General features: G+C 44.4%; 1 protein-coding gene across 1 annotated transcript in view; it reads left to right on the forward strand.

Annotated features, from left to right (window-relative positions):
• Positions 1 to 12,491, forward strand: part of LOC137537214 (zinc finger protein 27-like) — a 74,204-nt gene that overhangs the window by 25,131 nt on the left and 36,582 nt on the right. Inside the window, exon 7 of the mRNA XM_068259316.1 lies at positions 10,833 to 10,916. Coding sequence (XP_068115417.1) covers positions 10,833 to 10,916 — 84 coding nt within the window. The remainder of the gene's footprint in view (positions 1 to 10,832; positions 10,917 to 12,491) is intronic.

The raw sequence follows: 12,491 nt of genomic DNA on the forward strand, positions 1-12,491 counted from the left end.
ATCCTGCCACTGCATACCTGTTCTGTGAACCCACCCACCACTGCATACCTGTTCAGTGATCCTGCCACTGCATTCCTGTTCTGTGAACCCACCCACCACTGCATACCTGTTCAGTGATCCTGCCACTGCATACCTGTTCTGTGAACCCACCACTGCATACCTGTTCTGTGATCCTGCCACTGCATACCTGTTCTGTGAACCCACCCACCACTGCATACCTGTTCAGTGATCCTGCCACTGCATTCCTGTTCTGTGAACCCACCCACCACTGCATACCTGTTCAGTGATCCTGCCACTGCATACCTGTTCTGTGAACCCACCACTGCATACCTGTTCTGTGATCCTGCCACTGCATACCTGTTCTGTGAACCCACCCACCACTGCATACCTGTTCAGTGATCCTGCCACTGCATACCTGTTCTGTGAACCCACCACTGCATACCTGTTCTGTGAACCCACCCACCACTGCATACCTGTTCAGTGATCCTGCCACTGCATACCTGTTCTGTGAACCCACCCACCACTGCATACCTGTTCAGTGATCCTGCCACTGCATACCTGTTCTGTGAACCCACCCACCACTGCATACCTGTTCAGTGATCCTGCCACTGCATACCTGTTCTGTGAACCCACCACTGCATACCTGTTCTGTGAACCCACCCACCACTGCATACCTGTTCAGTGATCCTGCCACTGCATACCTGTTCTGTGAACCCACCCACCACTGCATACCTGTTCAGTGATCCTGCCACTGCATACCTGTTCTGTGAACCCACCACTGCATACCTGTTCAGTGATCCTGCCACTGCATACCTGTTCTGTTCAGTGGACCCGCCACTGCATACCTGTTCTGTTCAGTGGACCCGCCACTGTATACCTGTTTAGTGAACCCGCCACTGCATACCTGTTCTGTTCAGTGAACAGTTTGGTGTGTCAGTGTGAAGCAGTACCTTAATTACACTACCTGATTGATGTATACACATGCAAGATGTTTTAAAGCACTTTAGGCCTGTCATTTAGCATTCAATATGATTTCTGCCCTTAAAACGCTGCTTTGCGTCAAATCCAGATTTTTCCTGGGGACTTTTGGCGTATATCCCACTCCGCCATGCCCCCCTCCAGGTGTTAGACCCCTTGAAACATCTTTTCCATCACTTTTGTGGCCAGCATAATTATTTTTTTTTTCAAAGTTCGCATCCCCATTGAAGTCTATTGCGGTTCGCGAACTTTAACGCGAACCGAACCTTCCGCGGAAGTTCGCGAACCCGGTTCGCGAACCTAAAATCGGAGGTTCGGCCCAACTCTACCTATATGATATATTTAACTGTCATTTTTTATCGTAACAATCAATGATGCGCTTTGAGTCCTATGGGAGAAAAGCGCTTTACAAATGTTATTGTATTATTGTATTGTAATGATTTATACACAAAAATCATGACGATTAACAAGGTTGCTGTAAGGAAACACGGAAAAGCCGCCGTCTCTCAAGGTGAGGCGGCTGTTTCCGCATCCAGCATGGCGTCACAACGCGGAAAAAACGCCGCATGCCGCTTAGGCAGAGCGGCGGAATCCGCATTGGGAACGGCGGAATCCGCATTGGAGGCGGCCCCCGCAAGCGGTTCACAAAATACATTGCTAGACAGTACTGGTGTGGCTGGGACTGATAGTCCACCAAGGCTCAGAGTGACACGCGCGCACGCACAGAGGCTGAGTTTAAATAACAGCCAGAAGTGAGTCAGCTGACCAGGCGGGTCAGCTGACATTTTCCACTGCTCTCATTGGTCCAGCAATTAGGGAGGTCCTGGAAAGGTCCTTGTGTATATATACTGCTGGCTGTTCACTTGCTCTTTGTCTGGCGTTGCGATCACATATGTGGGAGCACCCAGATCCGTAGTCAGATCCGCAAGTGTGCTGGGACCAGCTGGAGCTGTAATCCTACACTTAGCTAGATTCTGTTGATAGCTAAAGTACTAGTTTGATTGTGATTATCTGTTATGACTTTTGCCTGCCTTGACTACCCTTCTGAACTCTGATCTTGTACCTCGATATTTCTGTCACTCTGTTGCCGACCCCCGGCTCGTTTCTAGACTCCGCCTCAGCCTCCTGATTCTGTACCTCGATATATCTGATACCCCGTTGCCGAACCCTGCCTGTACTTAGACTCCGCCTTTGTCTCCTGATCTTGTACTTTATCTGTCCGTGTGTGTACGACCTGGCTTGTCCGACCTCGAGAACTGACCTTACCGTTAGAGGCGGTTCCTCGCTCTGTTAGCGACCCTTCCTCCTGAGGGTCACTTCCAGACATCCTTCCTACTGTCAGTCTGACTTCTCCCATCCTGGAGAGCTCAGGTCTGCGGAAGGAATCCGTGCAGTACTCCTTGCTGCACTGAGGCCTAGTCCTCGAAGTGTTACTGTTACACCAAACACTACACTCTACTCAGGTGAACAGAGGTTAGCTAGTATATCGGATTATCGGTGAGACTGCAGATCACTTATAATCTGGTATATATCTGTATTCCCAGTGATACTGCAGATCACCGGTAATCAGATACTCTCTGTACTCACCGATCGTTACAGAACGCCAGACCAAATAACAGATGGACACACGCGCTGACCCTCTGACTGTGCTTGCCACTTCTGTGGATACCATCCATCAAGCACTGGGCCAGCACAAAGCTTTAATCGATGCCCTAACAGGCTCTGTGCGAACCCTTCAGACGTCAGTTGATTCGGTACGATCCCCTCCTAGTGATGACATACGTATGCCTGTACCTGATAAATTTTCCGGCCACAAGTCTGACTTCCGGAATTTTAAGAGTAGAGTGTTATCGTACTTCGAGTTGAGACCCCGATCCTCTGGGACTGAGACCCAACGGGTCACCTTTGAAAGGAGTCGTATCTATTTAAGTTCATGTCAGATATCAGATGCTTTAGACTACTTCACTTCCTGGCGCCAGGACATAAAGTGGTTAACAGAACACACAGACACAGGAGATGTGAGCACAAATTATGCTATCTTTTTACTTCAGCTGCTTTCCTTATATCCTACTTAATACAGGGTTTTGCTCATGCGCAGTATATCATCATATGTCACCATAATTACAGAAAGTCATGTGATTTACGAGAATTAACACAGTTCAATGATCACAGGGAAAACATGTTATTTATGACTTTCCAGGTGTCCCCATTTGGGGCACTTATGGGTTTTGCCCAGCAAGAAGAATTTGGCTATTCTCTATTCCATGCAGCCAGCCTTAAACAACTCTCTGCTAATATTAAACACCTGCAGAGATATGTCATTAATTACATACACAAAAAGATGTTGTGTCACCCGGAGAGGAGATATTATTTAAAGGAGATGGATTTATTAACAGGAAGAGGGGTTATTAGGGTCAAAAACCCCACTATTGGGAAAGAATTCCCATAATCTAAAGGGTGATATGAAATAAACAGCAAGTGTGACCCAGAACTACACATGCGATCTTAATTGACCTAAAACTGTATACCTGTCCTGACTATTTAATATGTCCTCAATGTTTTCCATAAATTTTCCCAAATGAATATGGCTGTCACAGTTTCACAATATCCACTAAAATATAAGTACAAACAGTATACAATGCATTATTTTTTCAATAGTTGCATGGCATTTAGAAATATTGAAGTTACAATAACTGTGCTTTATCAGTGTGGCTTGGAGGAGGAGCAGTTTTCTTATCAACCTCTAGATGGCGAAGAGGCTGAGAAAATTTCTTCAACTGGTTGACCAGGCCAGTGAAGAATTAAATCAGACACAACTTAGTTACAAGAGCTAGTAACATTTCAAATGAGTTGCAAACAACATTAAATGCCTTTTCTGCTGCGATTTATATAAAAAATACAGCCTACCAACTATGATACAATATTCAAGAAGGAACTTATCCATGGAGAACTATTGAGTAAATCATTTGAATCTATATGCTTCAAAGTTACAAGTTATATAAATTCTGTTTAAATATGAACATTATTCTAACAAACTTATGGCAAACTACCATGACATGGGGAAATGATTTAACTCCACTCACTTGTATAAGTCTGGGTGACAAATGCCATTACTTAATTAATCCACTTTAAATCAAGGGAATTATGGTTGTACTAAAAACTCAATTCACTTTACACTATAAAACTTAAGGCAACACGGTGACGTAGTAGCCAGTGCTCTCGCCTTGCAATGTTCTGCATGGGTTTCCCCCAGGCACTCCAGTTTCCTCACCCAAAAAAAACACAGACAAATCAACCGGCTCCCTTCCAAATTGACCCCAAACTATGATATATGATCTCACTATACTACTTATGAAAAAATATCAGAACCTCATTTGGACACGATATAAAAATTCCAAAAATCTATTCTGCAATATGGGAACCTATACTAGACTTTTGGACTTATTTAAAGACTGCCACGTGTGTAGTGAACACAGAAGCAGGTATATTAAGGAAAGATAGGGATAAAACTTATTATGTCCCTATTTATTTATTTACTAATCTCTAGCATCTAACTAAGAGAAAAACCGAAGATGTCGTTTAGATAAATATTTCACTATTCCAAATAGTCTAATAATATAACTCATAAAATTCCTTTCTACTCCTATATACGTATGTACATATATACATATGTATGCATACACGTATACAGATATACTGTATATTCAGAAAGGCTTCTAGATGCATTTTTTTTCTCTCCAGCAAGAAAGAAATGACACAGTAAGTTAGTTCCTCATTTCTCTTGCTGGCAGAAGAAAAAACCCACAAGCAGGTGTTTCGCGCAGCCACCCGGAAACACCAATAAAAAATGAATCCCTTGTCAAAGAACCGGACATATCTCGATACTTTTATTTCTAACTATTTCAAAATTACATCTGCATTTATCTAAAAATCATTACCCATAGGAGTGTGTATCTGTCTAATTAACTACTTGAGAATAAATAAATAATTTAAAGAAGTAATTTCCTAATGAGAAAGAAGAAAATCTATTTTATGAGGCAGATATACCCATAGTTTCAACACATACTTTCACGGGTGCCCAGTGACGTAACTAAGGATAGATTAAGGGTAGGTTTTACATCAGGGCCTCCCCCCAAGAACTCTATACATAGCAATTGATACAGCACATTAAAACTTGCAAAGGACAAACACAGTGTCAGGGGTGCAAGAAGGGGATTGGGAACAGTGTGTTAAGGATTGTTACTGTTCAAAACATCTATAGAAGTGATTATTACCACTACAGGACCAATAGAGAGCTAATACTGTGATAGAGGGTGGACCCTTCGGGGCCCTTGTGGACCAAAGGCCTCGGTGTGGCCACTACCTCTGTACCCCCTATTGTTACGTCCCTGCGGGTATCACCTTTCTACCATACATATCACAAACGTACTCAATACAATCTCTCAATTTACACACATATGTGTCAATTTGTACACAATACATATGAATACATTATGATACATGTTATTGTATAACTATACCCTAATTTACAGGAATTAATTACATTACTGTATTTCTGAAATGTTTCTCTTACAGAAAAGCTTATATTAAATGACACATGCATAATTCAGATAATTTTAATGGTCGGTCATCTACAAAAACTCAGTATAACAGATCTTTCCAAAGGTGGCATCTGAAACCAGTTTGTACGTACATAGAATTTATACTGGCGATTTTAGTAAGTGACCGCTCTCATCTGAATCCCATGAGTGTCCCTAATATTAATTTTACTCATCATCAGAAATACAGTAAGGATCTTATAACATCGCTGGCGCAACCCATAGACGGAGAACAGACATAAAACACACATTACTAGTCAAGATTTACACACAAACAAGACAGACTTGGACATATATAATTCTAATCACCGTTAGACATGGTTCTTTAACCAATTGTATATGGATTGAACTATTATTCCTTTCTCCCCCCCAAGGGAATGACAGCCCAAGACTAATATAATATATTATATTCTACCCAAAGATGAACAAAATATTTTTCTTCCAGATATTCTGGCACATAAGTAGATAGGTACATAAGTTTCATCTATATTAGGGATTGGGATAGGAAACATTTTGACAATATTTTGACCCATTGATCTAATTTCAGTTTTATACTGTAATTTATTGGCCCTCTATTAAATCTATGTGTCAAATACAAATATAAGATATTGCCGTACCAATAGACAATTCTTATCTAGATAAATTATAATTTATATATTTTTCAAATTTATCAACACTATTTTTATCAATAACTAATATTTATCAATAATTCTATCTATAATTCTCATCTCATGAGAACAAAACAAACTTTGTCTAGGGATTTTATCATTCTACAACCTCACTAAACCCAAACTGTTTCTTAGAATTGAATAACTTTTTTTTTTCTTTCCTTTAACCTTACTAATAAAACAGATTATTATTTACAAAACAAACACAGACAAATAATCTAAAACATCTGAATCTTATCTGACATTATAAAAACCTTACAAAAATAACCTATAATAAACCCATTCAAAACCTAAGAAGAACTACAAGTACCCAAAAATCCATACCATATGGTGCCCTGTTCATTTCCCAAATGAACCCTATTTTCTTGCCAAAAGAAAATAATTTATTGAAGTTGATCAGACTTCAAATTTGTTAGATTTTTCCCAAAAAATCTATATTTCCCTTAGACCTACCAAAAGTCCTTTCTCCCTAATAATATTTTTTTTTTTTTTTATTAAACTAAGGCCTTCTAAAAACCTTATAATCTATATAATTAAAATTATACTATCAAAAAACACAAACTCCAAAACCGGATTCGTTTTGGTATCAACAGAAATTTCACATAAATAATATAGACACTTCTCTCTTTAAAAAAAATAAAAAGAGAAGTATAGTCATATTACCTACGTGAACTCTGAAGAAGACCATCCGCGGCGAGCCCTCAGCTGAAAGGAGTCGTATCTATTTAAGTTCATGTCAGATGTCAGATGCTTTAGACTACTTCACTTCCTGGCGCCAGGACATAAAGTGGTTAACAGAACACACAGACACAGGAGATGTGAGCACAAATTATGCTATCTTTTTACTTCAGCTGCTTTCCTTATATCCTACTCAATACAGGGTTTTGCTCATGCGCAGTATATCATCATATGTCACCATAATTACAGAAAGTCATGTGATTTACGAGAATTAACACAGTTCAATGATCACAGGGAAAACATGTTATTTATGACTTTCCAGGTGTCCCCATTTGGGGCACTTATGGGTTTTGCCCAGCAAGAAGAATTTGGCTATTCTCTATTCCATGCAGCCAGCTCTTCCTGCACAGATGTGTGTGGGTGGCTGATTCTTCTATAGACACATTAATATCACATTGATCAGATACATGTATGCTTGTATATGAAATTGATCTATATACTATACTATATACTAATATATATATACATATATACCTACATATCCTTTCAACCTTTATTAAAACTTTGCTGACTGGTGACTCCCAGTCATGGGCATACAACTTGCCTCCTACCGATACTGCTCTGACCTCGGTAGAGAAATTCTTTAAGGCCATGGCCGTAATTTACGACGACCCTGACCTTGCTGCGTCCTCTGAGCGGAAGCTCAAACTTTTGCAGCAAGGCAGAGGTTCAGTCGAGGATTATGCGGCAGAATTTCGTAGATGGTCAGTCACCGCCAGATTCGACAACTTTGCCCTGATGGATTACTTCCTGTCCGGGTTGTCGGAGGAGGTTTCCGACCTAATGTTAACTGTACCCGAGCCTAAGACAGTCTATGAGGCCATATCATCGGCCATTCGAGTTGATCGTAGGCTACGCCATCAGAGGCAGACTAGGGGCAATCACCGTGTCAGGGTGACATCTTATGCGGCACCATCTGCTACACCCCTAGTAGCACCATCTCCGCCTGTCTCACCCTCTCTGGCCTTGCCTCCGCCCGAACCAATGCAGATTGGTCGATCGAAACTGACCCAGGTGGAGCGAAGGCGGAGAATGACGGAACAGTTGTGCCTGTACTGTGCTGCAGCAGGGCATAGGGTGCGAAACTGCCCTAACAGGTCGGGAAACGGGTCTGCCTAGGAGTAGTGGGGGGTGACACCCTGGGCACACAATCCTCACCCTTCAAAGAAAGAAAATTGCTTCTCCCTTGTACTGTCACATGGGATGATAAGTCTGTAGCCACTGAAGCCTTTATCGACTCCGGCTCAGCGGCTAATTTTATGAACTTCGAATTTGCTCAGGAGTTGGGTCTACCACTCACTCCCGTGAGACCCCCCATTCAGGTCACGGCAGTGGACGATTCCCCTTTGCAACGGAATCATACCCTGTCACAGACTCCGCTGGTGAAGCTCACCATAGGGGTATTGCATGGGGAACAGTTACAATTTTTTGTGTTACACATGTATTGTCAACCTCCACTATTATCCTAGGCATGCCATGGTTACAAATTCATTCTCCGCAGATAGACTGGGCCACAGGGCAGTTAACAGCATGGTCACCTCATTGTTTCCAGCAGTGTTTGGGGAGGCTGACATTGGGGCAAACCAGGGTACAGGTGGAAGGTGTACCAGAACAGTACGCGGATTATGCTGATGTGTTCTGTCCCAAGGCTGTGGATAAGTTGCCCCCGCATCGCCCGTTTGACTGTCCTATTGACCTTCGTTCTGGTTGTATGCCTCCTCGAGGCCATTTGTATAATTTATCTGGCCCCGAAAAACTAGCCATGCAGGAGTATATCCGTGAGAACTTGGCCAAAGGCTTCATTCGGCCGTCCCGGTCACCCGCTGGGGCAGGTTTCTTTTTTGTTAAGAAGAAAGACGGGGGCTTACGGCCTTGTATCGATTATCGTGGCCTTAACAAGATCACAGTAAAGAATCGCTACCCGTTGCCACTTATAGACGATTTATTCACACAGGTCACGGAGGCTAGGATATTTTCAAAACTAGATTTACGGGGGGCATACAATCTGGTGCGTATAAGAAAGGGTGACGAGTGGAAGACGGCCTTCAATACCCCTGACGGGCATTACGAGTACAGGGTGATGCCCTTCGGCTTATGTAATGCCCCGGCCGTCTTCCAGGAGCTCATCAATGAGGTTTTTAGGGAGGTGTTAGGGAAGTTCGTTTTAGTCTATTTAGACGACATTCTCATCTTTTCTAACAACCTCTCTGAACACAGAACCCATGTCAGGATTGTATTAGACAAACTGAGGCAGAATATGTTATACGCTAAACTTGAGAAGTGTATTTTTGAGGTTACGTCGGTTGCCTTTCTGGGATATATAATTCCTCAGGTCTGTCTATGGACCCTGCCAAGGTCTCCGCGGTTCTGGAGTGGCCGCAGCCGGTGGGGTTAAAGTCGCTACAATGGTTCTTGGGGTTTGCAAATTATTATAGAAGGTTTATAAAGGGGTACTCCACAGTAGTCGCACCCCTCACTAGCCTTACTAAAAAAGGGGCAGACACCACTCATTGGCCTCCCGAGGCCTTACAGGCATTTTCTACTCTAAAAGGGTTGTTCTGCTCGGCGCCCATACTGAGACATGTGGACACTTCCTTCCCGTTTATTGTTGAGGTAGAGACCTCGGAGGTGGGGGCTGTGCTGTCTCAGCGTTCTGGTTTCCAGGGTAGATTACACCTGTGTGCCTATTTTTCCCGGAGGTTCTCTCCGGCAGAGAGAAACTATGATATAGGCAACAGGGAGCTCCTAGCCATCAAATTGGCCTTCGAAGAGTGGCGTCATTGGCTAGAGGGAGCTGAGCACACTATCACGGTTTATACCGACCACAAGAATCTGGAATACATCGAGGGGGCTAAAAGGTTAAGCCCTCGGCAGGCTCGATGGTCTCTAATTTTCTCGAGATTTACATTCCTGATTACGTACACGCCAGGTAGTAAGAATACCAAGGCAGATGCACTCTCTAGGTGTTTCAAGCCGGAGACAGCACAGCCCGAGACCATTGTCCCACAAAGGGTGGTGTTAGCCGCTACTGAGACTTGGGAGGACTGGAAGGAGACTTTGAGTCCTTTCCAGCAGGATATTCCGGAAGGGAAACCAGACGAGGTATTGTTTATCCCGTTACCGTTCCGCCTCCAGATCTTGGAGATGGTCCACTCTCATAAAAATGCGGGACATCCTGGGGCGTCTAGAACGCAAGATCTTGTGGCCAGATGTGCATGGTGGCCTTCGCTAGCAGCTGACTGCAAAGAGTTTGTCAGGGAATGTGCGGTGTGCGCAAAAAGTAAGCCCTCCCGGCTGGCATCTGTAGGTACTCTGCAGCCTTTGCCCACCCCGAGTGAACCATGGACCCACTTGTCCATGGATTTTGTGGGAGAGCTCCCTAGGTCTGAAGGTATGTCGGTCATCTGGATGGTGGTCGACCGTTTCAGTAAAATGGCCCACTTCGTGCCCCTGAAGGGACTCCCCTCGGCCCAGGAACTGGCCGATTTATTTATCACCCATGTCTTCCGACTGCATGGCATTCCAAAAGACATAGTGTCCGATCGGGGAGTCCAGTTTGTTTCAAAATTTTGGAGGGCATTCTGTCACCAAATGGGCATGAAACTGTCGTTTTCCTCGGGTTACCACCCACAGACAAATGGCCAGACGGAGAGGGTCAATCAATCGTTAGAGCAATTTCTGAGATGTTACGTTGCCGAGGCGCAGAGTGATTGGGTTAAATTTTTACCTTATGCAGAATTTGCCCACAACAACTTAAAGAGTTCTTCCTCAGGTTTCTGTCCATTCCAGATAGTAACCGGTAAACTACCTAAATTCTCTCTGTTGCCAATTGTGTCCACTCCATTTCCAGCCTTGGAGGCTTGGCAAAGGTCATTTAAGGACATGTGGTGGACCATTAAGAATAACCTGGTAAAAGCATTTCAGAGTCAGAAAGGTCAGGCTGACAAAAAACGCTCGTTAGAGTGGAAATTTCAACCTGGAGATTTGGTTTGGGTGTCAACCCGTCACCTGACCTTGAAACAACCTTCTGACAAGCTTGGTCCCAGGTTTGTGGGTCCATTTCCGGTAGTCAGGAGGATCAACGATGTTACTTATACCATTGACCTTCCCACCAGCATGCGGGGGGTTAGGTTCTTCCACGTGTCTCTTCTTAAACCAGCAGTCCAGGTGGGTCCTACTCCTCCTCCTCCTGTGTTAGTTGATGCCCAACCCGAATATGAAGTGAAAAAAATTTTAGATTCCCGCACGGTACAAAACTCGGTACAGTACCTCGTACATTGGAAAGGGTACGGCATTGAGGAGAGGCAATGGGTACCGGGGACGCGCATGCATGCAGACGAGTTAAGGAGGGAGTTTCATGTCTTACACCCCGAGAAACCTGGTAGGAGTTGTCCGGAGTCCACTCCTCGGGGGGGGGGGGGGGTACTGTAAGGAAACGCGGAAAAGCCGCCGTCTCTCAAGGTTAGGCGGCTGTTTCCGCGTCCAGCATGGCGTCACAACCCGGAAAAACCGCCGCATGCCGCTTAGGCAGAGCGGCGGAATCCGCATTGGGAACGGCGGAATCCGCATTGGACGCGGCCCCCGCAAGCGGTTCACAAAATACATTGCTAGACAGTACTGGTGTGGCTGGGACTGATAGTCCACCAAGGCTCAGAGTGACACGCGCGCACGCACAGAGGCTGAGTTTAAATAACAGCCAGAAGTGAGTCAGCTGACCAGGCGGGTCAGCTGACATTTTCCACTGCTCTCATTGGTCCAGCAATTAGAGAGGTCCTGGAAAGGTCCTTGTGTATATATACTGCTGGCTGTTCACTTGCTCATTGTCTGGCGTTGCGATCACATATGTGGGAGCACCCAGATCCGTAGTCAGATTCGCAAGTGTGCCGGGACCGGCTGGAGCTGTAATCCTACACTTAGCTAGATTCTGTTGATAGCTAAAGTACTAGTTTGATTGTGATTATCTGTTATGACTTTTGCCTGCCTTGTCTACCCTTCTGAACTCTGATCTTGTACCTCGATATTTCTGTCACTCTGTTGCCGACCCCCGGCTCGTTTCTAGACTCCGCCTCAGCCTCCTGATTCTGTACCTCGATATTTCTGATACCCCGTTGCCGAACCCTGCCTGTACTTAGACTCCGCCTTTGTCTCCTGATCTTGTACTTTATCTGTCCGTGTGTGTACGACCTGGCTTGTCCGACCTCGAGAACCGACCTTACCCTAAGAGGCGGTTCCTCGCTCTGTTAGCGACCCTTCCTCCTGAGGGTCACTTTCAGATATCCCTTCCTACTGTCAGTCTGACTCCTCCCGTCTTGGAGAGCTCAGGTCTGAGGAAGGAATCTGTGCAGTACTCCTTGCTGCACTGAGGCCTAGTCCTCTAAGTGTTACTGTTCCACCAAACACTACACTCTACTCAGGTGAATAGAGGTTAGCTAGTAAATCGGATTATCGGTGAGACTGCAGATCACTTATAATCTGGTATATATCTGTATTCCCAGTGATACTGCAGATC

Source organism: Hyperolius riggenbachi, chromosome 10 (assembly GCF_040937935.1).
Source record: "Hyperolius riggenbachi isolate aHypRig1 chromosome 10, aHypRig1.pri, whole genome shotgun sequence".
Taxonomy (NCBI): domain Eukaryota; kingdom Metazoa; phylum Chordata; class Amphibia; order Anura; family Hyperoliidae; genus Hyperolius; species Hyperolius riggenbachi.